The sequence below is a fragment of the Drosophila nasuta genome, chromosome 3, assembly GCF_023558535.2.
Source record: "Drosophila nasuta strain 15112-1781.00 chromosome 3, ASM2355853v1, whole genome shotgun sequence".
NCBI lineage: Eukaryota > Metazoa > Arthropoda > Insecta > Diptera > Drosophilidae > Drosophila > Drosophila nasuta.
In genome coordinates, this window is record NC_083457.1 from 49,884,818 (window position 1) to 49,902,497 (window position 17,680).

The 17,680-nt window shown below is 37.2% G+C and overlaps 1 protein-coding gene across 1 annotated transcript in view; it reads left to right on the top strand.

Moving 5' to 3' along the window:
• Positions 1-17,680, top strand: part of LOC132789009 (axotactin) — a 75,306-nt gene that overhangs the window by 36,917 nt on the left and 20,709 nt on the right. The window contains 5 exon segments of the mRNA XM_060796740.1: positions 174-370; positions 4,066-4,931; positions 10,524-10,738; positions 10,814-11,060; positions 11,188-11,340. Coding sequence (XP_060652723.1) covers positions 174-370; positions 4,066-4,931; positions 10,524-10,738; positions 10,814-11,060; positions 11,188-11,340 — 1,678 coding nt within the window.

Sequence of the window (17,680 nt, forward strand, 5' to 3'; positions counted from 1 at the left end):
TATTTTTTTTATAATTCCATAACTTTAACACTTCTCAGTGGTAGTTAAAAATTGATTTTAGTTACTTAGTCTCTTGGTGAAATTTTCTAAGAATTCTTTGAGGATTCCGATTTTGAAGAACATAAAATTTTATACCCCATGCCATCTAAAAAATTTCTCATCGTTTTTGACAGGCGTTTTGGAGGCCGAGTTCTTTGAGAATGAAGTGAATGTCATACCCATTACGTATCCGTTTGCGACATCTCACATTTGGTGGCCCATAAATCATGCCGAAGAATTTAATATTAAATTCGATTTCCGCAGCAGTCGAGCCGGCGCGGTGTTGGCCTACAGTGACGTCACGACCAGTTCCGGAAATGGCTTCTGGGAGGTAAGTGTGTGCGTTGAAGCATTCAAGCATATATTCTATAGCTTATGAACTGCACACACAGACACAGACAGAGTGGGCGTGTCTGCCTGTACGTGTGTCTGTGTGTGAGCATTGCAATGTTGCTGGACATTCCAGAGCAGAGAGAGAACGCAAGGCAAAGACGTTGACGTCAACGTCAACGTGTGCTTAAGACGACTAAGCAAATGATGTTTGGGAGCCAAGCGAAATGCAAATCAAATGTGTATTGGTATGCGTGCCTGTGTGTGTATGTGGGTGGGTGGGTGTGTGTGTGTGCTAGTGTGCAGATGGGCGTGTGAACGAACTAAGCAGGCAACAATGCAGCAGAGCAACAAAATCGATTGTGTTCCGCAAAATGAATTCGAAAGAAAAGCAAAGATAGTTTTGAAATGAAATGCTATTTACATAGTTAAAATAATGCACTATCGTTGCAGTATATAATTTAAATAAAATTTTGAATCCATTAATATTTGACACAATTTCAAAATGAAACTTTATAAACATATTGAACGTTAGTTTCAATTAATATTCAATGAAATTTCATATTGAAATATTTATATATAAATATGCAGAATAAAATTTTATTTCAGAATTTATATATTTTATATTATATTAAAAGCTTTCACCAATGAAATTGTTTCACAGCGCACACATAAAACGCAATTTTGATTTGCAGCGTTTTGTGATATCTTATGAGCTGTCTCCGTTTCACATGGCAAAATCATTTTATTTTATTTGCAGCAGATTTTATGTGCGCAAAAGTTGCATATAGAAGATTTATCACATTGCTGCAACAATTTGAAGCGATATGCCGATGCAACAGAAAAAAGAGTAATAATATTGTATGTGTATTATGCATTTATTATGATTGCGCAATCTAGATTGTGCTGCATATAAAAGTGCGTTGCGACTGAACACAAAAATAGCCCTTAACAGCTTAATGCCACTCAACTGTGGATCTGAGCTCCCTTTGCTCCCTTTCCAATTGCTGCAACAAACAAGCAAATACACACACACATACTCATGCACTTGATTATGCAGCAATTGCACCAGTATGTGTGTGTGTGTGCGTGTGTGTGTTTGAATAAATGTCAGTGGCATTTATCTATATTTAAACAAACAAACGTGCTGGACTCGGAACGTTTATTTGGTTACTTGACATTTTCGAAATACACTAAGGGAATAAACACACACCTATGCAGATAAATAAACATACATACATATATAGCTATGCATATATGTATGCGTAGCTGCAATATTTATTTGCATTTTATTGTTGACTTTCTTGCTTTTGATTGCAAAGCTAGCTAGAGCTGCCTTGGCAGCAGTCTGTCTGTCTTTCGTTCTGTCTGTCTGAGCGTTCCCCCTAATGCTTCTCATTCAAAAACAAAATTCAAATGTCAATAGACTTTTAGCTGAAACGAGAGGAAAAACAGAAGTAGGAGTTTTGTATGTAGATTGAAATACAAATTGCTGGCCATCTCGTAAAATGTTGTAATAGCAATGAATATTTATGCTACGAAAGCCGTTTAATTTTCCATTTGGCTTTTTGGCTTATTGAAATTGCCTGACGATTTATGTCCAAGTGTTTGTCTGTTTGTGTGTGTATGCCACAAAATTAATACGAAATTGATTGCACATATGCCAGTAAATGTTAATAATATTTTTCGTCACAAATTGAAATTGCCAAAATGTTGTGATAAGCGCATAAAATATGCTCAGCTCAGCTCAGGACAAAGGCGATAACTTTAACAATTCACGAGTCAATGTGGATTTTCAAAATACAAATACTTTATATGCAAACACTGGATACAAGTTGTATGTAAATTTGTGCTCTATTTTTTTTGTATTTTGTTAAAGGGATATACATTTTATTTATTGATTAACTATTTGCCGGTCTGGCCACAAAATTACCACCTGCGTTTTAGCGCAGCGTTTGGCAAACTAATAAATTTCCCAACGGCCCACCACAAAACTGTCAATTCGCATACGCGTTTGACACTTGTCGGTGAAAGAAGAGAAATGGGAAGAGAGAGAGAGAGAGAGTGAGAGAAAATGGAGTGGGAGCATTGCCCGCATAAATCGCAAATCAAAAATCGAAAATCGAATCGAATTTATTGACAGCGCACAAATGGTGGAAATAGTCAAAAACGACAAACAAATAAAAACGCATTTCAAAACAAGTAAGAAAGCTACAGACGAGTGTGCTCGACTGTGAGATACCGGCTACGCATTGTGAATAATAGTTATTATTGTATGTACCAAAATTCTACTAATTCCACTCTAGCTTGATAATTATGGTTGTTATTCGATATTTGTGGAATTGCAAGGGAAGTTTGAAACAAACTTGATTTGCGTGCTGTAAAACAAATTTTTATCTCTATCTCTTATAGTCTCTGAGATAAAAGTGTTCACACGGACGGACAGAAAGACGGACAGACAGACAGACGGACATGACTACATCATCTTGACTGTTGGCACTGATCACGAATGTATATACTTCAAAGGAGATGCCTCTCTCTCAAAAAGTTGTAATACCCTTTAACACTAGGGGTAGTGGGTATAAAATCGCAATTGTGAAATATTGTCAGATCTCGGCTCAGTTTGCTGTCGTCGTTCCTGTTGGATGTGTTTACTATTTGCCTTAAAATATATATAGTATAACACGCTGCCAAAAGTCTAATGAAATATGCAATAAAATTTTAGTATTTTGGCATTTTGTATAAGCGAAAAATCAGGCGAAAAAGCGCAATCCACAATTCGCGCAAAAGCAAATAAATGTAGCATCGAGAGTGTACACTAAACAGAGGCTGGCAACAAGCATTGCTCGATGTGCTGTCATTGAAATAGGCATGAAGATTGCTAGGCTGCAAATGCGATTTATTAGAGCAATCGACCGCCAACTTATAAAGTTGATTCAATTTTCTCGTTCATAAATTTAAATGGACCAACACCAGAAGAGTGAGGGAAAGAGATAGAGAAGGAGAAGGAGAGTTCACAATTGGGACGTGTCATATCTGCATAGTCAGTGTAAATAGTATAAACTGTAATGCTGTTTGTTGTTGTTGTTGCAAATTAATGGCTAACAATTTAACAGGACCAACAGTTGTTGCATTGTAAATCGAAATTGCGCGTACGCGGCGTATGCGTAATATGATTTAAGCGAGCTTAATGCACAAAGGCATTTCAAAATTGAAATATATGCAGCAGTTGTTGGGGGAGTGACTGCAGCATATTGTTGGACATTTGGCAATTTTGATTTATTTCCAACACACACACGCACACACACACGCACACACACGGTTACACTTAAACAGTATTTTGCAGATTTTAATGCTAACAAAGTTTACGTATTTTTCTGTGTATATTTTACATGCGCTGCGCTTTTGCGATGTCGATGACAAAACTATTATGTTGCAACGCGCTAACCCCACACAAAAACGGTTGCCACCTGCCACCTGCTGCCTGCTGCTGCTGGACGTGCAACATCCGGCAACAACAATAACAACAACGACAACGATGATGTTGACGCGATAAAAACCCGAAAAACCCTCGAATCGTAACTGTCGATAACGTGCGCCGGAAATGTAAAACTAACGGAAATTACAAAATGCCCGCCGACAACTCTTTGCACAAACTGCAACTTGCACAATCTCTCTCTCTGTCTCTCTTTGTAGATACGTCTAAGCTCGGACAAGCTAAGCTTTGATCTCGTACCCGATGTTAACAACAATGTAACGCACTCGACAACCATTAAAATCAATCGCGCAACTTCCTGGCACAGCGTCGAGCTCGACTACAAACAGGGCGAGATACGCTTCACCGTCGACTACCGTCACACGCTGAGCCAAATGTTTGGTCTGACCTTTAACATTGGCGACAAACTGATCATTGGCAGCAGCCTCAAATCCGCTGCCATGGGCCTGGTTGGCTGCATACGCGACATCGAGATCAATGGCCATCTAATTGAGCCGCGACATGTGGTCAAAACGGAGCGTGTTGTCGGTGAAGTTGCTTTGGATAATTGCAACTACATTGATCCCTGTAAAAGACCGAATACCTGCGAGCATGGTGGCAAATGTTTCGTTAAAGACGATCGGGTTACATGCGATTGCAAGCACACGGGTTACATTGGTAAAAATTGTCATTTCACAAAGTATCGCAAGACCTGCGAGGAGTTGGCTTTACTCGGATTCACAAAATCGGATGTGTATCTCATTGATATCGATGGCAACGGGGTTTTTCCGCCCGCACATGTGAAATGCGATTTTCAGAGCTTGGAGAATGCCACGAAAACCATTGTGGAACACAACTTGCCCAGTCAGGTGGATGTGCGTTCGGCGCGTGAAACGGATTTTAGTTTCAACATACGCTACAGAGAGTTCTCGCCGCACATGTTGCAAGAGTTGATATCGCATTCGCTCTATTGCACACAATACATCAAATACGATTGCTATCGTGCCCAGCTGGAGCTGCACTCGGCCACTTGGTTCACATCGTCGGCCAAGAATCTCACCGTCGACTTCCTCGGCAATGTCAAGAGGTAAGCGAACTCAGCCACTCAACTGTCATTCACTTCGTTCGAACCACAGCAACACAGGAACCTACTGTCCACTAGTGAAACTTGCTGTGGAAGTAGTACGAGTATTTGTGATTTACGTGCGGTCGCCGCAGTGTGCCACCAAATTGTGTGTGTGCACAGTGACACAACGTGTGGCACGTATTGAAAATAAATAAAAGGATTTTTGTTATTCAATTTTAGATATTGTCGATTGAGAAGTGTTTCTTTCTTTTTGGCACATTTCATTGGAGCGTTGCTAAGAGAAACTTTCAGTTTGTCACACTTCATTTGACTGTCTTTTCAAGCGTCTAACTGAGATGAAATGAATCTTCAGTTGAATTCATATTTAACCTACATATATGAAAATCACATATAAACGTAAATTCAAAACTTAATACAGTTTTAGATAATACCATTTAAATGATATTTTATCACATCAGTTTTCATATACTGATATGGCATCCGAAGCTAACTTTATAGTTGGGATATATGTACTTAAAAGAGTCAATTAGAAATAGAAATTGAATTAAATATCCACTGCATAAAAGAGTTATGCACTGTATAAATAGTTAATTAGAAATATTTTTAATAATACACTGTATACGCTTTGGTCAAAATTTCAAGGATGTCTCTAAATAAGAGGTTCAATAGATACAACTTCTTAAGACTTCTTTTCCTAAAACATCTGGTCAATGAGTTTAGGTGTAGGCCAAGGCGTTGCATGTGTTATATTTGTTTAATTGCTTCTGAAGAATTGTTTATTAAGAGTTCATATATTTATTGAAATAGCTTTTATACACTGACAAAAAAAGTAGAGATTGAAAAGTAGATTGCAAAACTTAATTTAAGAGCTTATTGATTTAAAAAAAAATATTGAAACAGGATCTAAAAATTAGATTTTTTTTATTATTTGATTTTTCCATCCCATCTCCAAGATTAAAATCTTGAATTTCAATCTATATTTTTGTTGAATATTGATGTTGATTTAAGAATAAATCTTCATAGTTCTTAATCTTGATTCAAAATTTTATTTTTTAGTTTATTTTTCTTCTGTGTAATTTAAAACCTTCCCTTCTAAAACCATATTAATTCTTTTCTTTAATTTTTAGTAATTCAACTTTCTGTTGTTGATTGGAATTCTTTCGCTTAAACATCCTTTATTAAATATTCGAAATTTATTTTTGAATTCTTAGAGTGACAATTGTAGAGCTCCAATAAAGCCGTGCTTCAAAATTTCTCTCTTATTCATCCACTGTGCGGCTTTGGCCTATGTCCAGTTGGCGGCCTATGCACATAGTTGCTGGTCGAGAATGCGGTGCACGCTGTTGCTGTTGGCCCCGTGTTGCTGCCACTGTCGACCACAGGCCACACAATTAATGTTGCAGTCTATTTGCTTAACTTGTTGGTCTGGCACTGTGCACTCTACACACTGCAGTGTGTGTGGCACGTTCTGCTCCAGTAGATAGCTCGAGTTCAGGCATCAGGCATCAAGCAGCAGCCGGGCAAGGGCTCTGCGTACGTGCGGTAATCCAACAATATAAATCCTTCATTTCAAAATGTACCATAGTTTGGGAGTAGTGCTGCACCACATCCCCATTCATTCGCTCCCTCGTTGTGCCATTTCAATTGTAAATGAAACTTAAATTAATTGCTCGAACATGCATAATATAAACGCCTGGGCCTACACTTAATGCTAACTGACATATTTATCCACACGGGAGGAGTGTGTGCACAAAGCCTTGTGTATGCCACACACGCACTTTAATACACACTCACACATACATGCACGCACACACTCACACATAGCAAATGCAACTCACTTTCATAACGCATCGATTTGCGTACATTTGTGTCAGCTGCAAAGCAAAAGGGCCAACTCTTATGCCACTTCTACATATAATTGTCAGCCTGTCTTGCTACGATTATGTGTATGTCTGCATCTCTGTAATGGTGTGTGTGTGTGAGTGTGTGTCAGTTGCATAATTTGTCATGCTGCTCGGGCCTAGTGCTATTGCTGTTTCTCCTATTGGTTGACTGACCAACATCAAGTGGCCGCCTGCTGTTGGCTTAGCTCTTCAAATTTGATTTTTCATCCGTGTGTGCGTATACGTTCTTCTGAGTGTGTGTGCGTGTGTGTGTGTTATGTGTGCTGTGCAAAACTGTTGCCTACTTCAGAGCGTCTTCTATAGCAATACTCACTCCTTTCGTTTCGGCCTTTGGTTAAGTTATATGTGCGGCATTTGTTTCTATTCATTGGAGCATAACATTTTATGGCGCTGAAAACCCAAGCGAATGTTGCATAACAACAAGAAGAAGAACAACCTCTTTAACTTTTAAGATGAATAAGCCGAATTTAGATTGCGCTATAATGCAGGCATATTGAAAAAAATATGTATTAATCATGTAACAAAATAAAATAAAAAACGTGTTTAGAAAATTTATGAAAATTACTCCATAAAGTGTGCAATAATTGCTCAACAATAAATTTAGATTTGGGTGCTAAGTCGGAATCAAAAACCCATTCAATAATTTTTATAATATTGCCAAACAATATAACCAGATTAATATGAGAAATTATTATCAAATACACAAAATATAAAAATTACTAGATTATTTATTAGGTAGACCAAATAAAAGACTACACCAAAAATGAAAAGTTGAAGGCAACTTCAACTATTTTGTGAATTTATTACAAATAAATACTCTTAGATATTTTACTTTATTTTTATGATAATCAGATGCACACTTAAATAAAAAAACAATATTTTTTTTTATTAACGTTTCAAAATCTATATAATTAATAGTTACGATATTAATCAAGCGTTGAGCAACTTTTTGCTCAACAAAAGTTTAATGACTTTGGCAAAAACTAAATAAAACGGAAATGATTATTAGACACTGAATGACAGGTAAAAATATTCAAAATAAAACACCTTGATTTCCAATTTTTAAACTATGAAATATGAATAACTGAAAGCAGCTTACTATTAAAAAGTTATTCGAATTGATCAAAGTATTCACCTTGTTGCATGAGCAAAGACAAGTCTTAAGCATTCACTTTCAACTGCAAGAACGAAAAACAGAAGCGTTAAAAGACACACACACATACACACATATGCACACTCAATATCCATAAGCGAAGCACAGTTCGGAGTTGGTTATAAAATGAGGCAGGCACAAATTTATGGCAAATACCGAAAGTGAAGAAGCAAAATACAAAATACAAAATTGCAAAAGTGCAAAACAAAAGAGCATAGCATACTTATTTGGGCATAAAAGGCTGAGTTGTATTTATGTCGGGCAAATATGTTTCCGGCTCAGCGCTAATAAGGTTTATGACTGCGTCCTCGCTCATGTGTATCTGCCAACATCACTGAGTATATGTGTGTTCATGTGTGTTTGTGTGTGTGCGTTGCCGCCATATTGTTGAACAACTCTTTTTTGTATTTTGAACTTTTGCTGGGTAATTTTTCTTATGGCAGCCTTTTTAAAATGAATGGCTTTGTGCAGAAATTTAGTCTTTACGCCTAATTTCTTTACGCCATCTCCGTATCCCTTTCCCCATTGCCGGAGTCCCAAAGGACTTTGACAATACATCATGCGCCGGCAAGTAGGCAACAGCTGCTGGCAGCAATTTAAAGTTGCTTTTTTCCATGCCTGCTTGCCTGGCGTTTCGGTGTGCGTCACTAATTTCCGCTTTCACTAAATCAATTCTACAGCCTAAACAGTGTTCATTTCGTTCCCTCTCTCTTTCACTCCACTTTTTTGTGCTTTGAACGATTGCTGCTGGTCTGCGAGGAATATCAAACTACGTTTTAGTACAATTTCAAAAACCGAAATCAGTATGTCCGTGTGAGTGTGTGTTTATACAGTCTGACCAAAGAAAAAGCACAACAGCAGTTAGAAATAAAAAAAAGAAACGAAAATAACACATATATGCGAGTTGGCTTTCTTTTTTTTCATGTCTATGTGTGTGTTTGTGGGCAGCAACCCATTGAGCCATCCATCATTGGATCGTAGTTTTGGTCTTTACTCATTCAAAATTTGACAGCATCGTTTGTTTGTTTGTTTGCTTGTTGCCTGCCTCCTGCTCTCATGTTTTGCCTGCTGCTGCTGTTGCTGTTGCTGCTGTTCCTGGTCTCGGTTAGCTATGTTCTGTGGTCTCTCTAGCTATAGCTTTAGCTTTGCTTTCGAGCTTTGCTTCCCGTTGTCAGCCGCTTAGTTTTGTGCAGCTTGCAAACGCCAAAGCGGAAACGGATGTGGCACATGCATTCACAAACCGCATACGTACAGCAGCTAAAAACTAACCATCACAAGTGCCAATGCATTGGGCGAGCAACAGTAAACGATTATTTCGAACACTCTACAATCAAGGATGTTTTACCGACCTTTTTGGATGAATAACAATAGATCGATCTAGCACATTAAATGTTCAACTCAACTAAAATAATTACTGAAAGTTGTTTAAGCATTTTTTGTGATCAGTCGACAAATAAAGTTGAATAAAATAAAACTAAAAATATTAAATCATGAAGCATTTTATTAAATATTTAAAAGATAGATTTGAAGAATGTTTTGTTCCTAATTTCTTTAAAAAAAATTGATAAAAACAAAAAGTACATTTTCAAACATTGAAAAATTTAGTTTTAGTTTTTCCTGATTTTCAAATTTTTACGTAATTCAAATAGTTCAAATATTTATTCACAAATTCTACACAGACATGTTATTGTCCAACGTCGAATATTTGTTTGAGTCTGATTAAGTTTAATTCTCTCTTTTTTATAAATATTTTCCAATTTTCCTTAAAATATGCATGTAATTAAAATAGTTTAAATATGTATTTAAATATTTTACAATACTTTGCAAATTAATATAAAAATTTAAATATAAGGCAAGAAAAAATGGTACTTAATCAAACTCAAACAAATATTTAATGATTGAGAATACTAAATATTAATAATTGTATAATTCATAATATATATTTTAGTCATAAAAAACAGTTAAATTAATTTTTCTACGTTACCACAAGTATAACTTCCTTTATTATTATTATTAATAATATTAAAGCACCGATTACCAATAAATTTATAACCTAGCGTAAACTGACTTCCGCTGGCTCTTTGCTCTTTTGGATACCAATTTCCATATCAAATATTTCTTCATATGACAAACCCGCTCACATAGTGCGTATACTTAATTTTTGAAGCATAGAATAAGTGTACAGTAGCACTTATAAATTGCAAAACAAAAATGCCGACAATAAATCGCCGAAAGGAATCCTTAGTCCGAGTGGTTGTCTCTCTCTCTCTCCCCCTCCCCTCCCCTCGCCTTGCGCTCTTAGTGTTTTTCTCCCTGCTCAGTGAGGTCTCCTGTCGCATCGGTCACTTCAAAGTGGACTCGTCAAATTGCCGGCAGCCCTGTCGACAGAAACCGTCTCAAATGCATGCAAATGTATGCGTCGAGCTATGTTTACGTTCTTCTTCGTTTTTTTTGCGCTTTTGTGTTTTAATGCCTTTCACCTTTTTTTTCGTTATTGTAATTTTTGTGCTGACCCCTGTCGGAACACGCCCACAGAGGAGCTTGCCCGTGCTCAGTGAACAAGACGTGCGTGGACCCGAATCAATCATGCAACTGCGATGTGAAAGAGAACAAATGGAATTCGGACGAGGGCTACTATCAGGAACCGCACAGTTTGGGCATTACCAACATGTACTTCCTGCAGCAAAAGGATCTCGACGATGAGGCCCAGGGACGCATCACACTCGGCCCTTTGGAATGCGTGGAGACAAGTGAGTGATGCAAATTTTTCGAAACTAGAAACTAGTTGGCCAAAAACTAATCGCAACTCCTGCTGTTGCACACAGATACACAGAAATACGTGGTCACCTTTACAACATCGCAATCGTATATCGAGGTGCCCGGCTGGCGTAAAGGCGACATTGCTTTCTCTTTTCGCACCACCGGCGAGAAGGCGATACTGTTGTTCCAGCCACCCATTCGGGCGCACTATCCATCGTTTATGGTGGCCCTAACCGGTGACTATCAACTGACATTCAATTTTACCCTAAGCACTGGCACCACAAGGGAGCTGGTGATTAACTCGCATCGCAGGTAAGTGTGAGAGAGAGAGAGAGTCGAAGCACTTCTCTCTATCTACGAAAATGGCAATTCGTAAGCAATCGCCATCGATTATCGTTAATTGTTTCCATTTTGTTTTTGGCAAATTGGCATTGTGCAGGTTGAATGGCGGCGAATGGCATAAAATATGGATTGACTATAACCAATATCATGTGCGATTCATGATAAATACCGATTACCAGATGCTCGACCTTCTGCCCGAGGAGGAGTTTGGACCATTCGAGGGCAGCATGTACATTGGTGGCGCCACATTGTAAGTACTTTGCGACACGACTTTGATATAGCACCCGGCATGTTACGTGTCTCTCTCTCTGTGTGTGTGTGTGGTTGGAGATGGGGGTGGGGTAAACGTTTTTATGGCTGCTTGCAACGCCACACACACACACACACGGAACTGTTATAATAACCACAGTGCAAAAACTCGCGGCTAGCGCTCAATTGGTCACCATTACGCTCGCCATTGGCCATTGCGGTCTATGCAATTTATTGCGGCAATTACGTTTTAATTATAAGCGCGCGACTAACTGCTGCTCTCGCCAGCAGCGAGTGGCAAGCGCTAAGTGCCAGTTGCAACGCTCAGACAAACGGACAGTCGAACATTTCCGCATAGTCAAAGCGTTAGCTTAAGGCTGCCTGCTGATTATCATAGCTGCCCAGAAATCTGGTCAAGGACACAAAGTTGTCTGTGTAGGGAAAAAAAGGGTATTATAACTTTTGCATGTAACAGGTGATACATACAAAATTTTAAAGTTTTTCCAAAAATAATTATAAATGCTGCTGTCGGGTTTTCGTTGGTTCAGTATGGTATATGTTGAATGCAGCAGTAGTAGAATATTTCAGTATTTTGGTATTTCAATTTTAGATATTTTAACATTTTAACAATGTGGTATATTAAGTACCCTATGTAGTGAACGCCAATTTACGCCATATAGCTTTTGGAATATTTCAGTATTTTGGTATTTTAATTTTTTTTAACATTTTCACAATCTGATATATTAAGTTCCCTATATTGTGAAATCAGTAGCATATCGATTTGCCAAATATGGTATATTTTGGTATAATTTAGTATTTTGGTATTTTCACATTTGTATGAAGCAGTTAATTGGATATTAAACATACAAGTTTTTCAAAAAAATTGTTGACAATATGGTATATTAAGTGTATATTTTGCTTTTGGTACATTGAAATATTTATTCGATATATTAATGTTGTATATTTTTAATTTAGTATGTAGGCGATTAGATCAAATATTTTAAGAGTTATTTAAATAATGATATTATATGCAGTTGTTGTAACGTTATACCAGGAATATTTTTGGTATATTTCAGCATTACCGCATTTATTGAAACAGAAAGCATATATTTCTCAGTCGATCACTCTCGACCATAGCTTTGTAACTCGTTTTTTTTTTACTTGTAGATAGTACACAGTAATTAAACAACTGTTTTAATAAAATGTGGTTTTAATCCTGTTCACTTCTCCCCGCCTCTCTGCTTACCAAGCCACTCAACTCATTTGCACCACATAGACGCTTGTTTTATGCGCAAAGAGCGCTTATCAAAAGAATTGCCATAATTAAATTAACTTCCCGCTGGAAATTCATTTCAAAGTCATTATCAATAATCAAGCCAGAGCATGTTAGGTGGCCCAAGGGGCGGAGCGTTGAGGGGAGGAGGCAAAAGCTGGCTCGCGTCAAAAGTCGTCGTCGTCGTCCTCCCCCTCGCCAAACTCGTGCACAGCTCGCGCGCGTTTTTTTTGTTTTTGTATTTTTTACCCCATTCGTAAAATGCGAGCGAGCTTTGGCTGCTGTTGCTTTTGTTCTTGCTGTTGCCCCTTTGGCAGTTGGCAGTTTGGGGTCGCACTTAAAACGCGCTTATGCTTGATTGGCATAATTTATAAAGTTGTTTTTTCTGCACACACATACACACACGCACACACACAGAAGTGGAGCGACAGACAGAGTTGTGCCGACTCATAGATAGAAAGCAGCAAGCTTGATGTGGCAGCTGTTTTTGGTCTGGGGCACTTAACAAGTATACGCAATGTGTGTTGGTTTAATTATTAAAAATGTGCAAAATCAAATTGAAAAATTAAAAAGAAATGAAGAAAATGTGTACACATTTGCACTTAACCTCAAACGAGTGAAGAGAGCGGCAGCAAGTAGGGAGGGGGGAAAGGAAGGAGACATCACCGCAGTGCCACCGCAGCAGTGCGACCCATTCATAAAATTTCGATGAGCGGTAAACACGCAGAGTAATTAACGGTAAAGTGCTGTGCTTTATACATATTCCCGACAACCAAATCCCGGGCAACCCACAACCCAAGCCCAAGCGCCTTTCACTCGGCCAATTAATGAGTTCAATTTATTTATCCAAAAATGAAAAAACAAAAAAAATAAAAGTAGCATCTGTGTGTGAAAGGGCAATGAGAAAAACAGCGTAAAATTACAAGCCTGCGAACATATAATGCAATAAATGCGCAATTGCCAATGATCGACGAGCGCTTACTGCTTAATATGCTCATAAAATATTTGGTTTACCGACATGAATTAAAGCTGCATTAAATTAGGCAAGCAAATATCATTCACACTTATCGTCACGTACTCGTTATTAACAGCTGATAATAAATTTATGAATGAATTTTTATATGCGCTAATTTGTGCAGACGATACGAGAGATTAACGCTCAATCAATTCGATTGATAGCCAAATCATTGATTTGTGTATTCAAAATATATGAAGACAATGAATGCCGTGAATTCGAAAGCCATTTAAAATAATTGCAGAATACTTATGTGGCACTTATTGATTTCTGTATTAACAATATGGGAAGATAAAGAATGTTGCTACTTCTAATTTATGTGGAGCTATTTAAAATTATTGCAAAATATATTGGATATAATATTAATGTAATAAACAAATTTCGCTGCTTTGATGTATATATTAAGCTTGTATTTTATTGTTAATTAAGTGTAATAGGAGAATAATAAGTGGAATAGGAGAAATGTCATTTTATGCAAATATTAAAATTTAAAGGGTAAACTTAAGAAGCTAAAAAACATTTGACATGATATTATAGTAAACAGACATTGATTTGTTTTTTAAAAATAAAATTTAGATTTTATACTTCTCAATTATATGAAGCTATTTAAAATGATAGCATAGTACATATGTACATCTGTTAAATTATTTATGTAATATGCTAATTCGATGTTATATTACATTTTTATTTTATGATTATGAGTATGGAAAAAATGATAAGGTGATGCGATATTTAATGTGGAATCAAATCGAATAGATTAAAAAAGTATTTAGAGTAGAATTTAAAAGTATTTTACAGCCATTTAAAACAATTTCAGTAAGGTATTTAAAAACCAATCTAATTTTATGCTTTATTACAATTTTATTGAGTGCTCTTAAGTATGAAAAATAAAATGCCATATACCCACTTGACTTGGCTTATTAGCTCTAGAGTATAGGCATATTGATGCACTTGGCTCCTACAAGGGCACAACGCGGCCTGTAAGGCCTGAAAGGCTGCAAGGATGGCAAAGGATACACTGTAAGCCATTAAGCGGAATCAGTGCCAGCTCATAAATAAATGAGTTAATCAACATATTGACGCAGACACGGCTGAAGCGAATGAGACAAAGGCAGAGACAGACAGAGAGAGGGAGAAAGAGAGAGCGAAAAGAAGAGTAAGAGTGTCGGGAAAAGATTTTACCTTAACGCATGCGGGGCACATTAAAGTAGAATAATGTCGACCGAGCGTATCGATGGGCTTTTAATTGCCCCACAGAGTCATTTTCTGCTGCTATTTAAAAATATCGAAAATTTGTGCTGGAAAATTTCGTGGGAAATTGCATGAAAGTGCTGCTGCTAATGATGGTTGTAATCGGGTTTTTATCAGCGGTTCTGGCCATGTCATGTTGTTTAGAAATAGCGACAGCAAACGCAGTAACAGCCACGACAACGACAACGGCAGCTGCAGCCGGAGTATCGAGAGCATCAGGTCGTGTCCTGTTGATCATTTGCATGGTCATCGATTACCCGCCGGGTGCAGCACATGCAGCCAAAAAACACAGACAAGTGGCGTGCCAAATATGCGAATTATTTGCCGCACACGCTGCAGGAAGCAGGACAACAACAACAACAATGTTGATGGGAGGAACGAACCAGTTTTGGAGCCGTGTCCGCCATTGGGGAAAATGTGTCACTGTCGGCTGTCGTTTGTCGTTTGGCGTTTGTGTCGCGTGTCGCGTCGCGTATGTCGCACAGCGGCCATGAATGAATGAAAAGTGCTTAATTGCTTGTGACGGTGTTAAATAAATTCTTAATTGCTTCGCACTTTGCGCGTTTGCAACGTTAATAGGATTTACCCTCCTCTCCTCTCGCCCACTCTCGAGTGCAGCTGCAGCTGTCTTCTATTCGCTTGGCATAGGCTGTCAAATTTCTTTCATTTTATTGCCGTTAATTTTCGTGCAATTTTTGAGTTGGGTGTTTTTTTGTATACACTTTTATTTTGGCGGCCAGCGAGCGTGCAAATCCTTTTAGCCAAGTGTCAGCCAGTCGACGGCACATCATTTGCAAGGCAAAGCGCTAAATTTCATTTTACAGCGCACCCCAGCACATCACGCGTCGCACAAAACCCGTTGACGCTGCAGCGTCCCCACGACGAGTAACACGTGGCGTATGTGCAATGCCTGCCTGCCTGTCGCTGACGTTGACATCGAGAGTATGGGTAAACGAAAAAACAAGTGTGAATGAGCAATTGACGAGTGCACCGACTAGACAGGTTACCTAGAAAGCGGTGTTGAGTAAAGAATTTAATAATAGAACATATATTTTTTTAATTTTATGAGAACGGAACAAATAATACTAGAACAAATTCAACTTTGAATTAACCAAAAATAAACCAATAAATAAAACCTGAATTTAATGAGAATTATTAAGATAATATAATAAATAATTCTACATAAAATTAAAAACTCTGAACTATGCAAAAATATACCTATAATAATACCAGAATTTAATGAGAATTATTATGAGAATAAAACAAACGAAACAAATAATTCTAGAACAAATTATAAAATCTGAGCTAAAGAATTTAATAATACTAAAATACACGAAAATATATATTTGTTTATTATTATGAGAAACAAAACAAAATATAATACAAAAAATTAAATAAATGAGTATATATTTCTTATTATTACAACAAGTAATGCTATAACAAATTGTACAATTTGAGCTAACATAAAAAATAATATTATCCCTAAATTTAATGAGACTAACAACAACACCTTAAAACAAAGAAACTTTAGCTTTCCCTAATTATTTGGTATACGTTTATTATGTTTTCTTAGTTCCACTCTTCCTACTCATAAGTCCATCACACCCTTTAGCACACATGTCCCCTCTGCGAGGTATTAAAAATTAACATGTGACACATGCACACACAAAAAATGCAGCACACGTTGGCAAAAAACTAATGACTTAAGAGCTTACGAGAACGAGCTGCAGATTGCAATTACGTAAAGGACTCTCAGCTGTTTTTTTTTCATTTGCTGTTGTGTGTTGGGGTCCGTAGCTCAACGTTGGCTTCGCATTAGCGAGTTGATTATTGCAATTGCTGCTGGCCAATTCGTTTGGCATTATTCAATAACTTTGACTCTTAAGGAACAATTACGCAACTTAGCAAACAATTACAACTCAAAGCGGTGACAAAATAGCAAAAAATGTGACAATAAAAAATGAGGGAAAAGAATTACAACAAGTATAACAAAAAGTAAACGAAATAGAAATGGCAATGGAAATAAAAATGACGGGAAAAGAAACCCCAATGCGATGGGTGTGTGTGAGTTGGGAATTTCTTTTATTTTAAACAAGAATTTTAATTTTGCTTAGAGCTTTTCGCGAGACAAAAAAAAAAAAACAAAAAACGATAGCTCGCTGCTGAGTCGGAGTCTGCGGACTGGCGACTTGTAATGAAATTTACATAATTTAGAAAGACATTTGAGCAAGTTTCTTTTTGGCGCGTTTGCTGCTCGCGTATAAACAAGACATTTCCGCCACTTTAATTTTCAAAAGCTTACACTTGAGATTTTATTGGCCAATTCATTGTTGGCCAACACAGCGAGACCGAAGCGCACTGAGTGCGCACCAAAAGGGTAGGTCCTGCTATAGAGTTCAGTTTAGGGGACGGGAAGGAGAGCTGGGAATGCTTTCTTCACAAAAGTTGAAAGCGAACGAAACTTGCAAATTGGTGGAAAAAAAAGTGAAAGTACGGTTATAAGTTCTAGAAAGCAAGATAAAGGAATGTAATTCAAGAGAACGAAGTTTTTATACTCTAACTTTTATAAGAGTAAACAATTTGGTGATATTTTTTAAATATTTAAAATACATTTCATTTTTTAGAAAGAAAATAATTTTAGTTTGGAAATTCCTTGTATATTGCAGAAAACTTTTAAATTCAATATATATCTAAAAAAAAAACTAATTCAGATAACTTTAAATAATTAGAGAGAATAACAAGACTATTGAAGAACCTGCTAGAGAATATAATTTTCTTTTTTAAATATTGTGTTTAGTATAA